This window comes from Andrena cerasifolii, chromosome 1 (assembly GCF_050908995.1).
Source record: "Andrena cerasifolii isolate SP2316 chromosome 1, iyAndCera1_principal, whole genome shotgun sequence".
Taxonomy (NCBI): domain Eukaryota; kingdom Metazoa; phylum Arthropoda; class Insecta; order Hymenoptera; family Andrenidae; genus Andrena; species Andrena cerasifolii.
The window spans coordinates 32,157,377-32,177,683 of record NC_135118.1 but is presented as its reverse complement, the minus strand read 5'-3'; the positions used below and the strand labels follow the sequence as shown (position 1 = coordinate 32,177,683).

At 47.4% G+C, this 20,307-nt stretch overlaps 3 protein-coding genes across 5 annotated transcripts; 1 reads left to right on the top strand and 2 right to left on the bottom strand.

Moving 5' to 3' along the window:
• Window positions 1-89: 89 nt before the first annotated feature.
• On the bottom strand, window positions 90-4,201 carry LOC143375905 (uncharacterized). 2 transcript variants are annotated; one of them, XM_076825543.1, is made up of 5 exons: window positions 4,128-4,201; window positions 2,685-3,084; window positions 1,999-2,300; window positions 1,366-1,908; window positions 90-1,040 (listed from the first exon to the last, which is right to left on the bottom strand). In XM_076825543.1, the coding sequence occupies exons 2-5, from the start codon at window positions 2,934-2,936 to the stop codon at window positions 239-241; spliced, it is 1,899 nt and encodes a 632-aa protein (XP_076681658.1). In that variant the 5' UTR covers window positions 2,937-3,084; window positions 4,128-4,201; the 3' UTR covers window positions 90-238. The 2 variants fall into 2 exon arrangements, with proteins under 2 accessions (XP_076681658.1, XP_076681649.1); XM_076825534.1 differs by lacking the exon at window positions 4,128-4,201 and having other exon boundaries at window positions 2,685-3,562.
• An 874-nt stretch (window positions 4,202-5,075) lies between these two features.
• Wus (TM2 and DnaJ domain-containing protein wurst) lies at window positions 5,076-8,209 on the top strand. Its single transcript, XM_076825945.1, has 5 exons — window positions 5,076-5,883; window positions 6,629-6,776; window positions 7,024-7,388; window positions 7,460-7,567; window positions 7,641-8,209. The coding sequence occupies exons 1-5, from the start codon at window positions 5,590-5,592 to the stop codon at window positions 7,845-7,847; spliced, it is 1,122 nt and encodes a 373-aa protein (XP_076682060.1). The 5' UTR covers window positions 5,076-5,589; the 3' UTR covers window positions 7,848-8,209.
• A 112-nt stretch (window positions 8,210-8,321) lies between these two features.
• Window positions 8,322-19,729, bottom strand: LOC143375892 (uncharacterized). 2 transcript variants are annotated; one of them, XM_076825513.1, is made up of 10 exons: window positions 19,461-19,729; window positions 17,308-17,519; window positions 15,813-16,176; window positions 15,170-15,595; window positions 14,359-14,549; window positions 10,517-10,667; window positions 9,762-9,902; window positions 9,501-9,685; window positions 9,203-9,426; window positions 8,322-9,123 (listed from the first exon to the last, which is right to left on the bottom strand). In XM_076825513.1, exons 2-10 carry the CDS (start codon window positions 17,461-17,463, stop codon window positions 9,000-9,002), a joined length of 1,962 nt encoding a protein of 653 aa, XP_076681628.1. In that variant the 5' UTR covers window positions 17,464-17,519; window positions 19,461-19,729; the 3' UTR covers window positions 8,322-8,999. The 2 variants fall into 2 exon arrangements, with proteins under 2 accessions (XP_076681628.1, XP_076681636.1); XM_076825521.1 differs by lacking the exon at window positions 19,461-19,729 and having other exon boundaries at window positions 10,517-10,646; window positions 17,308-17,624.
• Between the last annotated feature and the right edge of the window lie 578 nt (window positions 19,730-20,307).

Genomic DNA, 20,307 nt, shown 5'->3' with positions numbered 1-20,307 from the left:
AAACGAAGTTGCCATCGGACAATTCTTGGCCGTTAGTTCTACTGGACATTCAGTTAGATGCAACGAAACTTTGTGGGCGATGAAACATGTGCAATATAAAACAATTTATTTTTACATGGACTTTGATGTGGGAAAGTACTTGTCCAGACAGCTACAATAATTACATCAGAGTCCGTTGTGTGTGACGAGTTTTGATAATCTCGCACCGTAAAGAGCTCAGACAACCGCAATCTCTAGTTCATTGTTTCTCCTTGAACTTCGCTCGTTCACCTTCAGAATCCGTCGTGGCCCACTCGTCGTCAGATTTTTCTGCACAAGCTTTCCGCGGTGCTCTAGACTTCTCCGTTCTTTCGGCTTCGACGGTACCGGAAGAATCAGAATCGGAGGACTCCGCGCTCTCAGAGCTAATTTCTTCCGAATTCTCTTTGTCCCACTTGGATATTTCCCGCGTCGCGTGCCTGACGTTGTCAGTTTCTTCGGCGCTCAGCCTTTCCGAATTCTTCTTCGATTTTCGCCTCGCAACATCTTCGGAAAACTCGTTATAACCTTTCGATTTGCGTCTGATTTTCCTACGATCTTCCTTTTCCTTCTTAGAGTACTTATTCGAGTATCGACGACTTTTCGAACGAGAACTTCTGTCGCTGCTCTTTGAGTGTGTCTTGTGAGAGTGCCTCGGTGACTTTGACTCGTCTAAGTCGTCGTCCTCCTCTCTTCTTCTTTGGTGTTTCCTTGAATGCCTCCTGGAGGATTCGCGGCCGTTCGAAACGTTATCATCTTTGGCTTTATCCTCGAAATGCTTCCTGGACCTCGACCGGCAACGTTTAGACGATGTCTCCACATTATCAATAAACTTATCTCTGTCAGATTGGTCGTGCCATCTGTCGCGCACAGATTTTTGTCGATAATCCCTCTCGTCGGAACGGCGATGTCGCGCCTCGGTGTTCCTCGCGCGGTGCTCTACTTCAGGTTCAGGAGACTCGGACCACCTCCAGTTCTTACCACCTTCAGCGTCGCTGGCGTCCTCCCATTTTGATTTACTCCTAGAAATTGAAGAAGACGTTACAAATGTTTTAACGCTATTCCTATCACGACCGGTCAAATGAGCACTTTTAAAATTTTAAGTACAATTTTCTATACACAAGGTAATTGAATCGCCTTTAAACTTCACGACTCTTCCTCAAATATACGTATGTACATGATATACTTCTGAATAAAAGAAACTATATTTCTATACAGTCAAACTGGCTATTATCATCATTCTATATTAAAAAATATAAGTTGTGCTAAAGACCGGTCGCGGTAGGAATAGGAATACGCGAAGTGTTGGTAGGAATAGTGTTAAATGATTCACAGTCATGCACACACCTCTGTTCACTTTTTCTGCTGCTCGTAACATCCTGGGAAGACGAAGCCGACTGCTTAGCCCACCTTGGGGGGCTTTTGATGTCGTACTCGTCGTGAGGATTTTTAAAGGTATGCAGAAAATTGCAGGCCCTCCCTTTCGGGCATTTTGTCATGCCACAGACAGCGCTCCTCCACGACTTCAAGTTCGCGAACTCGCAATTTAACTGGCGACCAGCGTACCACCGCCCTTTCAGCTTTCTCAACGCTCTGGCTGCTTCTCTCTCGGTACAGTACTCGACGTACAGATTACCCCGCAAGTGGATCTCGGTGTTGCAGCAGTACTTAAGAGTCTTTATCCTTCCGAAGGACTCGAGTTCTGGGACCACGTCCTTGTAGAATTCGCGGAAATGTTGCCGCGTTTCCGAGCACTCGAACTCCAGCGCCACGTCCGTGTCGTACTCCGCGGAATTCTTCTCCAGCGAGAAATGCGTGTAAAAGCCGGGTACTAATATCACCTTGCTCAAGCATACTCTCCGGTGGTTTCTCGAGCAAGTGTCGCCGTATCTGAAGAAGAAGAAAAAACGGTATTAGGTCCTTTAAATTTTGTGTCTTTTAATTCGAGCCTTTTGTCGAGTAAGCAAATATTTCGCACACCTGCAGGCCCCAGTCTTTGTGAAAAAGGGACAGAGTTCCTTTCCAGGTTGACTGTCGATGACTTCGCGCAAGGCTTCCGGAGTCTTGATCCCACTGTCGATATAATCGTCGATCTCCTTCAACAGTTCCTCTCGCTTTCTAATCTCCTCCTCTCGCTTACGTTTCTCTTCTTCCTGCTTCTTGCGAATCGCTTCCTGTTTCACCTCGAACTCTTGGCGGATCTTCGCGTCCTGCTCCAATTGCACTTCTCGGGCCTTCTGCTTTCGCTCCTGAACAACTGCCCATTCCTTCTGGGCCCTTACCTGTGGGAATCAAACGAAACGTAAGAAACGAAAGAAACCGCTCGCGCGTCGAGCTTACGGGAACCACGTAATATCCAGCAGGCTTCGGTATCCACATATTCTCGCTATTTGCATGGTTATAACGAAAATATAATTGATAGAACATACAACATACAACTAATCGAACGCGTGCTATCGACCGCGAAAACAAAACAACAGGCGTCTGTATTTTAATGGCCGTTTATTAAATTCCTCAAAAGTTCTAGGAGAAAGAGTATATAAAATTGTGAAATTTGAAATTCACTGAATTTTCCCTGAATGTTTTTAAATTTTACCGAACAATCTATGTTTGATTGTATAAGATTTGATTTTTATTTTGAAAAGAATGGATCAATTTAAATATACCTCTTCTTCCAGCCACAGCGCCTCTTGTTGCTCGTGCTCCTCTTTCTCCTTCTGTTTCTTCTCTGTCTGCTCGGTTTCGCGCTGCTCGACCCACTTCAAATAGTCCGCGCTTTTCTCCAGTGCTGCCCTCAGTCGTTGCGCGTCCGCGTCACGGTGAGCAGCCGCTTTGCGTCGCAGGCGCCTGCGACGCTCCTTTTTCGCTGTTCGTCGCCACTCCTTATGACTTGGTTTTGTCGAGGTAAGCCCTTCCATTACCACGCATTTTCCACGAGGGACAACAGCCGCGTCACTTTGGATAATATCGTGGATTGCCCGAGAGCTACGGAACGATGCCCCTTACGCGTCTGGCAAGCGCTCTCGGCGAAGAAATGCAGACGACACGTGCACGCCGCCATGTTACCTTCGAGACAAGCTTCCGATCAAGATCGCCCTCAAAATATTGATCATAGTTGTGCGAAGTGACGTATTGGGGAAAAATCTTTTCCCCCGACATTTTTAATTGACCGCGTGCGAACCAAGAAATTCAGAAAAGCTTTCGTTGTTGGTGAAGTATGTGTGTATTGGGAAAAGCAATGTAACTTCTTCGTGAGGTGTTATTTCGGGGAAATTTGTTCGAGCCCGATACGTTATTTTGTGCGTTTGTTTTGTACAATTTGATGTAAATCACAAATGTATTAAATTCGTAACTTGTTTAAAGCTGTGCTTCATTGTTATTCGAGCTGAAGCTTGCTTCGGTTCGCGGAACTGCGAGAGTCATAGAGAGTAATTCATTCTAGGGACTTTTACCTCACAGTCACGGTCATGTTTGCTCTTTTAAAAATGGAACCGTCTAACGACGGTAGTTGAGGTCAAGTTCAGTTAAATGCGTTGGCCTATATATGTATACACATTGCGACCTGATTTCATCAGATGTTGCAATCCCGTTTTAGCGGACAGGCACGTAAACACATTCGCACGAAATATGTGTCAGTCAAGTGAATAAAATCAATATAATAATACCAAAACGTTTTGACTATATCCCTTGTTCCATTTGCAAAGAAAAATAATTCCACACGGATTCAGGGTGTGAAAAACTGATACAGTCGTGTTCTATAAATTGTTCACGGTGTAAGAGTGATCTGTAGACCACAAAACGTTTATCTGTCGAGCTAAATAAAAAAAGCAAACAAGTCTAACGATAAATGGATCGCTCGTGTTAGCGTTTCATCCAGATCGCATTATACTGTTCATTCATAAAGAACCGGAGAATACAATCAGTGTTTTATGACATCGCGTGCCAAGAATCGAACGAGTCGCTGAATGCAACATGCTACATTGACAGCCTTTTTTTAATATTTATGCTGTACATTTAGCGGCCCGAATTTATGTCGCGATACGAAATATGGTCCCAGGATATACGCGAACTCGTGAATTATAGCCAGACTTAACACGGACGGTACCTACCATTTATTCTTTCAGAAGCAAAAATGTGGCGCCGTTTTTTCTTCAATGATGTACAGAAAAAATATCTGAAATAAATATGTTTCTGTCATAACACATTAATCGTTACTATCGGTGGCAGATTTAACAGGGCGGCCGATGAGCATTTGCCACCTGGGCCCCTGCTCACAAACCCCCCCCCCCATCCTCTCTAGGGCCCCACACTTAAAAAATATTATGATTTTATCTGAAGTATTTTTTCTGTATTATTACACTATGCCCGTTTTTAGTAAACTACCGCTTTATTTCCCCGAAAAATGGGCCCCTGCTCAGAAGGCCCCTCTAGGCCCCTGTCTTCAAAAAGAAATTATGATTTTATCCCGCACTATATTTTCTTCTATACTTTTCTGTACACTGTAGTTTTTAGTAAACTACCGCTTTATTTCCCCGAAAAATGGGCCCCTGCTCAGAAGGCCCCTCTAGGCCCCTGTCTTCAAAAAGAAATTATGATTTTATCCCGCACTATATTTTCTTCTATACTTTTCTGTACACTGTAGTTTTTAGTAAACTACCGCTTTATTTCCCCGAAAAATGGGCCCCTGCTCAGAAGGCCCCTCTAGGCCCCTGTCTTCAAAAAGAAATTATGATTTTATCCCGCACTATATTTTCTTCTATACTTTTCTGTACACTGTAGTTTTTAGTAAACTACCTCTTCATTTTCCCGAAAAAATGGGCCCCTCAGAACCTTGGGCCTTTTTTCTTAAATCCGCCACTGGTTACTATAAAACAATAAAAAGCTCTACGAAGTTATCTTCTCTCGATGAAGGTAAATTAACGTGCTTGCATCGAGGCAAAGAATCTTGCTAGCTCTGATCGTGAGAAATCAGAAGGAACTCGTACACCTGTTAGAATGCCAATTAAAAGAAATTTAACAGAAAGACAAGTAAGGATCGATCGATTCGTTCGAACCCGTTGCCGCCTATAACCGGTATTCCCCGTGCTCTGCACGATCCAGAGCCGATGGTTTCGTTGCTACGGTCCTGCGAGGGTACCGTTACAGCTGACAGAGCGTTGAACCACAAAGGGTACAAACCGCCGCGGCGGAACCTGCTTCAGTATTTCCCGAAACGCTGCCACCGATTGTGCGCCCGAGCCAACTGTCTTCCAGCAAGTAAGGCACATAATCGAGTAACGGCGAACAATCGTAAAAGTAGGTAACGTAGAGGACAATAGGCAGAATATCGCGGTACGCGTGCTAGTTAACGGCTGCTGCTCACGAGCGGCGTAAATAACGATATTTTAGTGCAGTTGTGACAGACAGACGGACAAAGGTGTTGCAGAGTTTCGCACGTGCAATAGCACGGTATCGGTTTACCGCGGCAGTCAGCAAAAGGGAAAAGTGTAGATCGACCCGCCACGGCAGCGATTCGATCGTCGAAATGACCAGTACGTGACCTATGGGTGGAAGTAGCGCACAACGGAAGACATGAAGACGGACATAGGAAACGGGCATATGGACGGGAAGGGGAATACATCGCCGGCGAAAGAGAAGTCGACGTTTTGGGCGTACGTGTTCTGGCTGTTCGGGGGACTAGTCGGTGCGCACCACGTGTACCTAGAACGAGACGCGCATGCATTCGTCTACTTCAGCACCTTCGGCGGATATCTGGGTCTCGGATGGCTTCGGGACGTCTTTAGGATTCCTTCCTACGTGGCCGATGCGAACGAGAACCCTCGTTTCATTAATGAGTTCAAGCAGAAAGTCAGGACCAATCGCAAGGTACCTTAAGGGGGTATACCCGTTTGAACCCTCGGAAAATGTATACATTTTATGGATTTTTTTACAAGTCAACGGTTTGACGCAGATTTCCCGTTTTTTAACTATGTTTACATAGTATTATGAACTACTTATAAAAAAAGTTTCAGTTAAAAAGCTATTGTTTTTCGGAAGTTACGGATACATGTCCGAAAGTCTCTCGATTTTAGACGGCTAAACGGTGGCCCTAAAAACTCGCGCTACGTTCAACCAATTTACTTCAAATTTTGCATGCAGAATCATAATAAGATTCCACATCGTCCAACGAGGGCGATTTTGAAAATTTTGAAAAATAAAGAAATGGTGAGAGATCAAAGGTAAAGTTAAATTTTTCTAAGAGAAAAATCCACCTTTTTCCTTTATAAATAATAAACGGGGAATCGAAATAAAAAAAGCCTTCGTTGGACGATGCGGAATCTTATTATGATTCTGCATGCAAAATTTGAAGTAAATTGGTCGAGTAAGTAAGATCGACGATCGATCGTCGGTATTACGCGCGAGCTTTTATAGTAGCCACGTTGAACGAATAGCACCGAATGCATGCGTAAACTTTCCGTGTGATAAACGAACGTGTAACGGAAACTTTGCGATACTGTAAATCGCTGGTAGCGAAGGCTAACGCGTTCGTTATTGAGTAATGTAGTATATTTACAAATATCGTGACTGGCAGCGTAAATACAGTTATATTTAACCATGTTCGATGTTTCAGCCGCCTTTCTCGGCAGTGCGGTTCGCTGCCGAATGTGCCGTCGCGTATCTGTGGGCGGAACTGTATCGCAATGCCATTCCGGAGGATGAGGTCTGCGGGATTAATTTCCGATACTTACTAATCCTCACGCCTTTCGTCATCGCTTTAGGTAAGAAATTGCAAATAGGCGAGAACCACGTAACCGCCGCGTGGGCTCTACGTTCCCCGACTTATCTCGCGCGATTATTAACGAGACTTACCTAGTACCTACCCGCAATTAGTCGATAAGACTCCCTAAGGTCGTTAGACTAAACTGGCGACACTAGGAGTTCGAGTTGTATTGTAAAAATATTTACAGAAACTTTGTAAAACAGCACATTCAGATATTAATTCTGTATTCGTTTGTATTTCATCAGGTGTCTGGGTCGTCGGAAATATCGGCAGAGAACAGGGATCCATATGGGTGCCTCTGTGCGTGGCGTACTTGCTTTACCCAACTCTACCGTACATCGGGGACGACAGCATGTGGGTGTTCTCGATGGTCATAGTCTCCAGTTTGACCTTCGATTCGTTCAGCAAGCAGTGGAAGCTGAAGCCAAGAAAGAAACGAAGCCTCGTTCGAAGGTTCTCTTACCTCGGCCTAGCTGTCGCGTTGTATCTGGCTTTACTAGGCAGTTACCTATACTTCAACGCCGCTATCACCGACAGCGAGGGCGAAGAGATCAAACTCTCCGAGGCTGTTCGGCATTTCTTGACTTCCCCGATTTGGCTGGATCTTAAGGTCCGTTTCAATCGTCTCAAAGATGTTGTATTAAAAGCTTGGAAGTATTACGTTTCGCTTGAACAATTTAGGCTAGCCTCGCGGCAACGTGGACCCAAGCGACGAATCAAGGCTTCTGGGAGACATGGACGCAACTCGTGGACCTCACCGATCCTCGGGGTGAAATAAATGCTTATAGAGTAAGTTTGAGCAACCGTGATTGCGTGTGCCATGTCCCCGGACAGTGTTGCCAATGGTGCGTCTGTTGCGTAGGTTCTGGATCTCTCGCAAACGGCCACGCAAACCGAAATAACGTCCCGCTGGAGAACTCTCTCGAGGGACCACCACCCCGACAAGATAAAGGGAACCGAACAGGAGAGGCGGCTGGGTCAGGAGAGGTTCATGGAGATTCAGCAGGCGTACGAAATTCTATCGAAGGCGAAAAATCGCAGGCAACGCCGCAACAGGAAATCCGAGTGATCTGCGTCGCGCTTCTGCAGCGTCCGACCGAATTGGAAACCACTCGAACCGCGTGGAAGTTTCGATGGTTCCGGTGTTTCGTAAATTAGTAACGAGCAGAGGCTTGTTCGATCATGAAAAATAATTCGAATCTGGTACACGTTTGTCGCGAGAGTATATTTTTGGACGTAATTTGCTCGCGCGGAGCGTTTCTACCCATTGAGTTCACTCTACCTCGTTACATCCTGTGCCCGCAGTGTGCACTTCCGTCGATCGCACTGCCGATTCGCGAAAATTGGCATAGCGCTTATAAGCGCGCGTAAATGTTTGTATGTACATGTACATTTGTTTTGTGTAAATATAGAAACAGGACGAAACTCTGACCAACTCTGACCTGCCTTAACAGAGTCCATTGTTTCTTCTGGCTATAATGAAAATGCGTTGCGTTGTCGATTAAGAAGGTGTTGCTAGATATTGTTCAGGCGAGACCAATAATTTTACTATCAAGATATTTATTTGAAAGTTCTCTCGACGATCATTGCGTAGTTATAAAATATCGCCCAGCGGTCGTAAGTTTAAAAATCTCGGCGCTAATCTTTCCATCTGGACTTGGATGGGTGGCTGTTGGAAATGTACCGAAACGATTTCACCGATTTCCCTGCGCAATCCGATGAATCATAGTGCTCTAGTCTCTGGTCGATTCCTTGGTGTTCCCGACTTTTAACGAACCCCGCGCCTTCCTCTCGTTGACGCGGTCCGCGAACATCGTAAACCAAAAATAAGCTCGGGCGCTTCGAATGTTTACATCTTTAACCACACCATTTACATCGCGCACAAACTGGAGCAACGTTTATAACGTACGACGGCACTTGAGTGAATCGTTAAAAGAAATGAAGGATCATCTACCGGGAGCAGGGATCTCTCACCCCGCTTCCCCGTCTTTAAAAACGTTTCCATAGCATTAAGAAATCCGCGACAACGGTCGAGTAAAAACAAGAATGTCTGTTTGCGTTGCTTAAAATGATTCGTAGCTTTAAAATGAACGAAGGTCTAGACAATCGATAGGAACTGCAACAGAGTTGGGCAACCTCTGAATGGTATAGAAAACGCGCAATCTGCGGCGAACCTGTGGCTATTTCCTCGCCGGTCGGCTCGCCAATTAATTCCGTCGGTCTATTTGCTTTTCTTCTTCGACCGCGATGGCTTTACAGCCGTGTTCTCGATCTTCTCCGTGAAGTTTGACCCGTACTTATCCTTGGTTTGTTCTAGGAAATCTTGCGGCGATACCAGAGTTACCCTGCAAGGTTCGAAAACACGGGTAACGGAATTTCTCTGTCGCGGAGCGATCGAGATGGATAACAGTTGGAGTTTGGTACCTTAATTGTGGAACGCTTAGAGGCCGAAGAAGACTTTTGACTACGGGAGGTACTTCGCTGGACTTTGGTAACGCAGGGCTGCTAGCGCAAAGAGCGGCGCTAGTTAGCTGCGACACTAACGAGAAACTCCGATCCGGCCCGGAGGTCGTACGGAAAACTCTCCTAATCTTTGACTTTAACCCTGAAGATGGTGACAACAGGGGGCTCGTGGGGATAGGCACCACCTGTATCGATCACTTTCCGTTATTCCTTGTACATCCTCGGCTCTCCTCCCCAGAAAACTGATTCTACTTTTTACCTTTCCTTGCAGTACTTTCGCCGCTAATTCCGGCTCGCTGCCCCACCGACACGACGTTGACCTTTCCAGAAGCCGATGCCTGGCGAACCTCTCTATCACCTCGGCGCAGACGTACCTCCCGCAAAACCTGGCCCACTGTTCCGCCCGCAATCCTCGTCCGTGGTCTCTCAAAGTCGGATTCGCACCTAGTAACAAACACCCGAGTAACGTCACATCCCGCGCCAGGTACAGATTACAGAAAAGGAAGAGGAGCCTGCTCACCGGCGAATAGCAAAATTTTAGCGCACTTGGTCCTTCCCTGAAGGGCAGCCTTCATCAGCGGAGTAAAGCCAGCGGCGTTCCTAGCGTCCACCTCGATATCCGGGTACCTCTGCAGCAGGATATTCAGGCAATCCGTTTGCCCTGGATAGAACGAGAACGGGACGGAGGTTCAGTGGAGCGAAACGAACTTAAACTGGCGTCCTTCGAGACTTTCAGTGTCCGCATATTTCAAGCAACGTAACGTTCGACCGTGTCTTGGCTTGAAACGTTCGTCGACGTACGTCACCGGGAACCACGCGCGTTTCAAGTACTCAAGTACGTCGGTTATTTCTGGCACCAGTGACGCGATGGAATCCTCAGGCATCGCGCGTGTAAAATTTCACGTTACGCATATATCGAGCATCTAATATCACTTTCTAGCGATACCACGCGGTGTTTACAAAATTAATGCTTCCCACGTGGCAGCACCCCCTCGAATGTATACGCTGGAGACGCGTGCAAGGGGGAAAGTCAGCGAACGTAATTTCCCTTCGAAAGCGAATTTAACTCGAACGTAAGACAGTAATATCGTAAGTTTCCTTTCCCAAACGAACCCCTCTGCAAATGTTAACCAAGCCCTCTTTCAGTTATCGAGCGAACCGCGCACAATTTAGACGGACGAGCAACGCGAGCAGAAGTGACGCGGAAATAATGTCTGCAAGCGTAAAAAGTCCCCCCGCTCTGTGTTCCTTTTTAAGCATAATGTGATCGCTTACCCGCTTGCGCGGCAAAATGTAGAGGCGTGTTGCCCTCGTTGTCGGGAATATTCGGATCCACCCCCTCGAACGACAGAGCTAGCTCCAACATCGTCGAGGCACCGTTTCCAGCCATGTAGCTTATGGCTGTCTGGTATCGCAAATAAACAACCTGAATGTTGGCTTACTCAGAAGTGTGCGCGGAAAGCGCGCCAATTACATAAACTACCTTTTCTAAGGAACCATTATTTACTCCGCGTTAAGCCGTGAACGTCATTTGCTCTCTTACATTTCACTCTCTTTTGTTCGCCGACGCGAGGCGCACTGCTTCCATCGTGACAGAGGCATTACACGCGCGGTTTAGTCGCAGATTAAGGGGTTGCACCTAGTCAGGTGGCCCAAAAGAGGCGAGGATTTGTGAATTTTTTTTGAAGAAGCGGAAGCATATATTTTTACAAAAATTTTTGCGCTTAAAAGAGCAACATGTAAAGAACGTTTGGTAATTTTTTCGTAGAAAAATATTTACGTTTATAATAAAGTAACAACCGACATTCAAGAAGCATTTTTAAAAATAAGGTTTTGCGGTGAGCACTGCCATTCGGAACCAGATTATCTAAAATCAGAAAACAAAAAAGATTTCGTTAGCATATTAATGTATCTTCTGATTAACGGAGGGAATTTCCGAAATATTAATTTAAAATAAAATGGTGATTTAAAATTGAAATTATGATATTTTCGCAGGATTTTCCCATGAAAAATCATGATTTCAACTTTAAATAGCCACCATTGTGTTTTAAATTAATATTTCAGAAATTCCCCCCGTCAACCTGAGGATACATTAATATGCTAATAATTTTTTTTTGGTTTTTTGATTTTAGATAATCTGGTTCCGAATGGCAGTGCTCACCGCAAAACCAAATTTTTAAAAAGGCCTCTTGGATGTCGGTTGTTATTTTCTTATAAACGTAAATATTTTTCTACGAAAAAAAAACCAAATGTTCTTTAAATGTTGCTCTTTCAAGCGGAAAAAGTTTTGTAAAAATATATGCTTCCGCTTGTTCAAAAAAAATTCACAAATACTCGCCTCTTTTCGGCCGCCCGACTAAGTATAACCCCTCAATACAAAAAGGACTGTGGAAGGTTCAGGCGCGAGCAATGGAAAGTGTCGCTCGAGCAGAGTCCCGCGGCTGCGTCGTACGCTTCGCGTCATCAGGAGGATGCACAATAGACTACGCGTTAAGGGTCAATTTATTAAGTGGCTACTGACGTTGACGCAATCGCTCAAACGTTATTACGTTATCCACCTCGCTGTGGCAAACGTGCCTCGGATTTACGATTGCTATCGCGGCGAAGAAGCGCCCGTGGGTAGGGGAAGCGACGAGATTTGTTTATCCTTCGTGCATCGGAAACGTTCCGCGAAGCAGTTTCTCCGCACAAAGAACCGAGAACAATGAGGGCCACGGGATCTGTAAATATCGAATGCGAAAGCTTCCATGGAGTTGGAATGTGTTTATTACGGGATAGATGGAATGCCTTGAATTGCACGAGCCTCGCCCATTACCGTGCTAATAAAAAGCAAATAAAAATCAGGAGGAACATAAACATAATCGTGTTTTTCAATTTGGCAAGCGGAAAGTTCGACTACGGGCGCCACGGACCTCGAAAGATATCGACGCACCTTCTGCCGTATAAACTTAAGCCTCCCTTTTAAGCTGATCAAGCTGTCACGAAAGAAAGCGAGGTGTTTCTGCTCATCGACTTTCGCCGCTAATTTTAGCGGGGAAACGTTTGCTCGGCTGGAAACGCTGGAATTGTTCTCACTCCAGCGAATGATGGCGTAATGACATTAGAGGTTTCCTTTCGCGCTTAAGGGGTCAGTCCACAGTGACGGTTTGAAAAATTAACCCTTAACTGGTATCCTGGGTCGCACATGACCCCAAGCACGCAAAGTTCGCTGCAAAATTTTTGGTTGTCTAAGTTTGTCAACTGAATTTCTAATTAATTTTATAGTTAATAGTTTAACTTTCTACGTTCCTATTATTTTATACATTACCTAAGAACAAAATATTCATAGAGGATGCTCTAGTGTCGACTTTACAAATTTCTGTGTCCTTTTTTATTTGGGGTCTGTCACGACCCCAGTATACCAGTCATGTTTGCCAAAAAACAGTATACCAGTTAAGGGTTAAGCTATTTTTAAAGATTTTTTTCTCCGTAGATACAACATATAATGCAATAAATCTTTTTGGCATTTATTAAGCTACTCTTATATTATGCAATAAAAATTTAAAAGAATTTTTTAAATTTGTTTTAAAACTTAAAACGCAATTATCTCAAAACAACATTTTTCCAAGTGGTGCAGGTGATTGCAAAAAAACTATTAGACCAATCAGTCTGAAATTTTTACACGTTATTCAGAACATCTGTGGCTATAGCCGGGACCACGGAAACCTTTTTGGATTAACCATTTCATATTTTTTACAAGGCAAAATGATTGAAAAATTCAACGTATTTCAACATATAAACTTCCAACCTTCGCCATTTTGTTAATTTTTTATCAGTAAAAATAATCCTGGTTCCAATGATAACCACACTCATAATGGTTCCAGCACACTTTGAATTTTTTATTTCAAATGCGTCGTTCTCCCGCAATCACCTACACCAGCACTGCATCGCTTTCTCAAGGCGCTCACATCACTACGATATATATTTAAAAAAAAAAAACTGCTGAAAATTTAAAATAGATTTTTTATACTGCCAATAAGTGTATTAATAAGTAGACAAAACATTATTTACGTTGGACATTCAATTTACTAAAAAATAAATCCTAAAAAATGACAATTTTCACAACTTCACAGTGGACTGACCCCCTAATTCGATCGAACGCTGACGCGTCCCTGCCTGCACCCGATGTTCCTCCTCTTCGACACAGGTCAGCCGCATTCTAGGTTCGAACGGGCGAACAGCAATTTTGTTTTAATTATAGCTCGATGTCGCCGCATATGGAATGCGGTCAGCCTGAGAAATTCTACACACGGAACCTTATTGCAGCAATAATTTGAAACGCGAGCAACACGGCCAACCTTGGGAATATTAAAATGTATGGCGGCAGTCATGGAATCGGGGGATTACAGTCGGGAAGTCAGAATTCCTGCTGCGTTACAGATCGATCACGTAACTTCTGTTACAAGCTACTTCCCTTTAATTACAATTTCGTAATCTCGCGACAATTCGTCCCCGGGTAAATAATCGAAGGAAGCGTATGCGTGACAGGAGGAAGAGTGACGCGTGCTGCAAAGCCTTTCCAATCTCTATTATACTTTGTAAACAGATCCCTGGCATTGGCATTTAAAATCTGGCGGCATAAATTAAAGCGCGTGTGTAAAGAAAGTACACACTAAGTTAACAACGAGCGGGCGCTTGTCGCGACTCTGTAACGTTCGCAGCGACATTTCGCGATGTCTGTGTTTGAGGAGCAAACACGTGCCGGAGCTTAATAGCGTCTTACAGTTAGCGCTCATCTACGCGCACTTTCGCAACAAGCTGCATACCTACCGGTTCCGAAAAGGCTCGAAGCCGAGGCTCCCTTTCGCCCGTTTCGCAAATTCGCGAGCATTGCGCAACTGAACTTTGTTTCCAAGATAATCAATCGCAGATGTTTATTGGTCTAGTAGTAAGCGAGTATTTTTAAACGCGACCAATCGGTTGCGCCAGCGTCGTTGAACTTTATGGTATCGCGAATAGCCATCCGCTCCGAAAGCGGTGTCCTTTTTAGGGTTACAGCTACGCGTAACAGAAGCACCCGGGGTTAATCGCGTCGACGTGATTGGATTTGCAAGCCGGGCCGATCGGAAGGGACTTACCCTGCCGCTGCTATCGGCGATGTTCACGTCCATGTCCCTGGCGCCGAATTTCCGCACCTGGACCGCGATCTGGTTGAGCGCCGCGTCGTCGGCATCCCTGGCAGCCCTCAGGAGGGCCAGCCGGCCCTCGGAGGCTGTTTCCCACGGCGGCGGCACTTTCGTGGCAACCGGGGTCTCGCGCGCGTTCCGATCTGAAACACGGGGGGGGGGGGCGCGATGCCCGCGTTTTACGATTTTTGCGAGCGGCTGAGTTTCGTAAGTGGTGAAAATAGAAGAAACAATAAATAGGCCATTCGGTTGGCGTTACGTCCGTGTACATTAGCCCGCGACACCACCGACGGGCGTATTTATTTCTGTAATGGAACTTAGTAAAAACTGCAATCGATGTGGCCGCTGACAGCTGCCGAGCGGCAGCTAACCGGAAATTATTTTTAACGCTGCCTACGGTGCGCACGTTTCTAGGAAGCCGTCAACACTCTACTTATCGCGGTTTCTAAGCTCGTGTTGCTTTCCCATCTCAAGTTCTACCTGCGCGCACCGAGAGCACCGTATGTATAGATCGTCCTCTTGAGGGACGTCCAAAGGAAACAACAACGCTAAGGAAGGTGCGCTAGTCCTAGAACTCCGGCTGGAATTGTGTGCTCTTTCGAGATCGATATTCGCGCAGCGAATAGGCGAGGGCGAGGGTACCATAACAAACGCGTAAAGCGAAATCTACTCTGCGATTCTCTGTGGCTCGAGGCTAATCGCGGCAGCGTCGGTTCCAAGTGCACAGTGGTAATAAGCGGAAAAATGGCAGAAACGTGTGTACCTTGCAGGACACCTTGGTGATAGACCTTGGCCTCGTGAACGGCGGCTCTTTTATACGGCGCGCGTTTCTCCTCGAAGCTCGTGTCAGAACTGAAGGACACCGATTTCTTCACGCGGCCGCCGCTCTTCTTTTTCCGTTCTATCGGTAGCGTGTGAACGCTCGGCGAACGTCGCAGTGGTTGGTTCGCGCTGGTCGGGCTGCTCAGGATCGAAAAGTACCCCTTTAGAGTGGCGTACTTGTTCGGGGCGTCGTTTTCCACGTCATAGACACTCGAGCAAGACTTCCTCAGCCTCGCGGAGCCGTCGTGCGTTCCCTTCTCTGTTGTCCTACCCGCGGAGTGGGTGAGACTGGCCAAAAAGGCGGAGGACCTTTTCAGAATACCCTCCTCGGTTGGCCTTGGCACTGTCTTCTCGCTGGTTGAAAGACCTGAAAGGACACGCGAGATCCTTCGTATCGTTCCCGGCTATGTTCAGTCACTGTCGTGTCTCCACTGACTAGCTAAATACGCGGGGCCATTTATTTCGAGGGAATATGCAACGCGGTCGGAACGGTGGGTTCTATCAGGATCCGCGCGAGACGGATATTGAGGGGCGGCCAAGAACTACGCGTCGGCTTGTAACGTAAGAAATCGGTCGCGAGGTACCTTCACGAAAGTTGACGGGGACGGTAAACGACTTGCGAATGACGCGCTCGAGCTTCTTCAAGTCCTTGGATCCTGTGGCGTCGCCGGGGAGCTGTTTGCCCGGGAACTTATCTCCGAGAAAGCTGTCCTGATATTTGGCGCGGGTACTAGCGTTGACGCCGATCGGCTTGCTCTTCTTGTTAACGATGCACGGCGCCGGCGTCTCTCTCGCCGCGCAGTTATTTCGAGCGAGCTCTCCCCTAGAGGCGACGATACTGTACTTGTTCACGGTGCAGCTAGTGCCCTTTACCGAAGAATTGCACTTTACTCGCGCCGCCTGGAGACCGTTTACTTTCCAGCTGTCCTCGAGGATCCGCTTGGCTTTCTGTTCAAATCACCCCCATTAAACTATAATCTCCTTACGCTGGGCGCGGAAAGTGGCGGCGAAGCGGGACAGGGAAATCGGTATATCGGCTACCGTTGCCGATAAATCGGTAGGTTCGTAAACGCGCCGCGCTGCGGTAACATCGATGTTTGTTTAATCCGCGACTTCGGTGAAAGTGCCTGCGTTACTTCGGAAAGTAAGCGCGATATCGCGAGTTCCCATTATCAGGCTCCGTAATTGTTACGTTCGAGCGCAAATGGAGCGCAAACACAGCTCGAGAGCTGCAGAAGTGCAAACACTTACGAGGGAACGCGGACGACTCGGTTGCCGGGCGGGCTACGAGAAAAGGATCGATTCGACGGGGATCGGATCGGCGCGTCGGAAGTGGATCGTTCCCGCGGAAACACTCGGAAATCACTGAGGCGCGTTGGTCGGTGTCCGCGGATTACGGGGCAACGAGTGTCAGAGCGTAGGCCGCACGGAGTAGGAGAAGTTCCTTGAGAAGCGGAGTCGTGCCTTCCGGATCGCCTCGCAAGACGTGCACGCGAGTTCTACCGCATCCGTTTCAACTAAACGCTATTTATATGTCGGTTAAGTCCTCGCGTCGGTCGGCCGGTGGCTCGTCTGCGCGTATACTTACGCGCGTTATTAAACTCGGTATGCGAGCGATACTCGCGCGCACGCCGCGTCGCGTCGCACCGTCCCGACGAACCCTGCGTTCTTTCTTCCTTCCCTAATTAACCGTTGCCGCGGATCGCGACAGCAATTTCCATTAGCGCGTGCTGCTTTAGATTTCCCAAGTGTGCTCGGCATTTCGACTGCGGAGTCTAGAGCCCAGGCTACGCAAGCGCGACACGATCGGCTGGCCAACGTAAACCCCGGGTGGTTTACGAGCCCCGTACGTGTAAACACCTCCGAGCCCCGCGGACGAACGCTACCGAAAAGATCGCGGACCCGCCCGCTGCGATTCGTGCGTAAAACGATTCACCTATAAACGGCCGCGTAAGTCAGTCGGCCGGCAATGACGCGGCGGTTCGAACTCGCGATAACGCCAGCAACCCGAGGGAGAAGAAAGAGGGGAAGCGAAGCGCCGACGACGCCAGCACAAAGGGAAACTTGAGAAGCGCTTACTTGTCGGGAATTTCGTTGTTGTATCGCGGACAGAAGCACGCCGTCTGCCACGTCGTACTTAACTCCGCTGGACAAAGCGGTCTTCCTAGGGACGATCTCGCTGCTCGCCGACAGCCTGCTTCCTCGGCTCCTCGCCATTGTCGATCCAGGCTCCATCGAGCGCCGCGGAAGCCAGCAGTCGCAGGAACGATGTCAAAGCAACTGGTCGAGTTCTGTACGACGTAACATGTTGACAAGATTCGTAGCACTATTCCGAACTCTCGGCCCACCGTGGCTACAGCTACACGGAAACTCCTCCTTCCCCAAGGACGCTGCTGCTACGGATCGGTCGTTTCGAGAGCTCGGCCGCGGATATTATCTTCGGATAAGGATCTGTATCGCGGCTGGATCCACTGGCCCGTACCCTCGGCTCATTTTGCGGGCTTCCGCTGTCGGGACTGAGGGATCCAGCTTCGGTAGGGATCCCCGCAACGAGGGACGCGCGCCCGGCGATGCTCCCGCACGGCCAGCTTTACGCCGCCGCTTAAACTCGCCTTTTTGCTGGGCCCGTGCGTTTATTTTAGCGGCGTTACATTCGCCCGAGAGGCTTGTTGTCCTCGCCTCTGGCGCTAGGCCAATATTTTGGATTCTCTTATGCACGGCAATCTATCGATTATGCCGCGCAAGAGAAGTCGCCTCGGCTCCAGTCGTCAATCGTTAATCGGCGTTCCAGAGCCGTAGGCGGCATCGTCTTACACCGGTCGCGACGAAACCGTGGCGAATGACGCGCGTGCAATGTCCAATCATTTTCGCACACACGCGTTCGGAGGATGCAGAAATACTGGTGAGACCGCTGCACGTACGGCCGGTCTGCGCGAATGTTAATGCGATCGAGCGTCGCATCTGCGTCAAAGGTAAATAGCCGAGCGCGATAAGAAATTGCCGCCTAATTAAAATAAAAGAAAAAAACACAAGCAGACGAAGGCTACTGGCTGCCGTGACTCTGCGGAAACTCGATCCGCTTGGAAAATAACCAAGATCATCGTCTATTTCTGAGTAAGTAGCTCTATCAATTTCTTTCCTCCGCGGCGCGGTGAATTTCGATCGGTTCTGCCTGAGTCGCGGGGCAATCGATAGACACCTGAACGACGATCGTGAATACCGTGATCCGCGGCCGATCTATAACCCGGGACGTTCCCACCCTGTGCACTCCGCTACCGAGAAACACGAAGACCGCACGAGCGAGAAGTTCCGTTTTATTAACTTTCAGCGGTGCCTGCTTTCCGACGGTGATTGACTGCATTTCGCGAAAACTCGACGCTTCGCTAGCGGGTTTCCTCGAAGTTTCCGCAGCGAAGCCATTCAACGGCCCGTTTCGATCGACTGCTCTTTAAATATAACATTCACCGAACACTTGTCAAAGCTTTGGTAAACGTTCAAAAATCTGTTCGGGGACAACATTACGCCTACGATGGATTTTCGGGTCCTCGGCGCGGCTCCCGGAGGGGAGGCAACGATTCCTCAGCCGTCCGTGAAGAGAAAAAGACACGCGCGACGCTTGGAGAACGACAAGCTGTCTGGCTATTATCGCGCCGCTCTCCTCAGGGTCTTATTAAGAAGCGTAGTCTGAACTGTGCTTTACAAATACAACGAGCGATTAATAAGAATTCATAAGAGGACCCGGCGAACCGGCGAAGGCTATCGATGTCGATACCACGCGCGCAAGTTCACCTGGAATAATAATCGTGTCCAGTTGATAATCACGTGCGACGAAGTGTCATTGACACATTTCAAAGGCGATAGCAACCTCGGCAAAGAACACCTTCGCAACTCGCACGATCCCGAACGACTCGGCCGATGGATCGGTTCTAGTCCCTACGCGAGGAAGGTCTTCTTTTCGGTACCGAGGGGGTTCGGTTTAATTTTAAACGAGGTCGACGCCGAACCGCTGCGATCCGTAAATTTCTCGCTTAATACCAGCGCCCTGGTCCTCTACTAGCCCTTTAATCCGCAGTTGCTGCAATTCGTAATAAATACCGTTTGTTACCGACAATTCGATTAGGTAAGTCTGTGCGCGGTAGCATTGCGAAGAGTTCGTGGCGCGTGAAATAAAGTTCGGGAGAAGCTTCGGTGTAGTAATTGGAATAAAAGAAAATCATTTCGATCACGTTTACCTGCTCCGACTCCATTCGTTGGAAAGTGGCACCAATCACACGGGATTCCTCGGATGTTGCACTCCGAAATCCGATCCTGTCAATTGGACTCTTCTGTCTTCGAGCTGTGCGAAGATCGTTGACACTAATTTTTTAATAGATCACAGGGTACGAAGCTGTGGCGCGTCTGCAACGTCCAGCTGTTTACGAAGACTGTGTCTAAGATGAAACTCGAAAACATCGCCAGCTCTGTGGAACGGCTTTCCAAAGTGATCCGCTCGTGTCAGGGTTGATTGGATACTGGGCCAAAGTTTAATTCGCACCCTCGGTGCTGAAAGCATCACGAGGGTCGTATCGCACGCTCTCCCTTACGCGCAGCCGCAAATTTAAGCCAGGTGTCACTTTTCTATACTTGGTCAATTGAAAATTAAGATGCCATTTTTCGAACGGTCCCGATGAATCCTCAGAATTCTTCGCGGTATTTGTTAAATTGGAGGAAGGGTTAGTAGTCTGTCATCTGGGAAACGTGGTGCGCGGGAAATGAGAGGTTGCGCTAGAGTTTAGAGTGCAATTGAGGTGGCTGTCTTTCGATATCTTTTCGATCTATTCTAGCGCGGTAACGCGCGTACACCCGATGTGTCGGGCCCGCGTGCTCGGAAGCTCCTTTGATTCAAGATCAATTAGACTAAAATCTGAGTCTACTAAAAATAGTCGTTGAAACGATCGTATTAGCAGGATCGTTTAGAGTAATCTGCTTTATTCTAATGCAATTCTCAAGATCAATAACCAGCTGATCATCGATATTTGCCAACTGTGTTGCCATTCATTTTTATATGATTTTACTTAGCTTCGATTCTCTGTGTGTTTG

What these genes read in the sequence shown, in the direction of transcription:
- Wus (XM_076825945.1), top strand. Translation starts at nt 5,590, where the DNA reads ATGAAGACGGACATAGGAAACGGGCATATGGACGGGAAGGGGAATACA. An exon ending in GCCTTTCGTCATCGCTTTAG is followed by an intron (nt 6,777 to 7,023) that starts GTAAGAAATTGC and finishes GTATTTCATCAG; the next exon opens with GTGTCTGGGTCGTCGGAAAT. An exon ending in CGATTTGGCTGGATCTTAAG is followed by an intron (nt 7,389 to 7,459) that starts GTCCGTTTCAAT and finishes TGAACAATTTAG; the next exon opens with GCTAGCCTCGCGGCAACGTG.
- LOC143375905 (XM_076825543.1), bottom strand. Translation starts at nt 2,936, where the DNA reads ATGGAAGGGCTTACCTCGACAAAACCAAGTCATAAGGAGTGGCGACGA. An exon ending in CGCTGTGGCTGGAAGAAGAG is followed by an intron (nt 2,301 to 2,684) that starts GTATATTTAAAT and finishes TGATTCCCACAG; the next exon opens with GTAAGGGCCCAGAAGGAATG. An exon ending in ACAAAGACTGGGGCCTGCAG is followed by an intron (nt 1,909 to 1,998) that starts GTGTGCGAAATA and finishes CTTCTTCTTCAG; the next exon opens with ATACGGCGACACTTGCTCGA.
- LOC143375892 (XM_076825513.1), bottom strand. Translation starts at nt 17,463, where the DNA reads ATGGAGCCTGGATCGACAATGGCGAGGAGCCGAGGAAGCAGGCTGTCG. An exon ending in TCGCCGATAGCAGCGGCAGG is followed by an intron (nt 10,668 to 14,358) that starts GTAAGTCCCTTC and finishes GCCAACATTCAG; the next exon opens with GTTGTTTATTTGCGATACCA. An exon ending in TAAAATTTTGCTATTCGCCG is followed by an intron (nt 9,686 to 9,761) that starts GTGAGCAGGCTC and finishes GTTTGTTACTAG; the next exon opens with GTGCGAATCCGACTTTGAGA.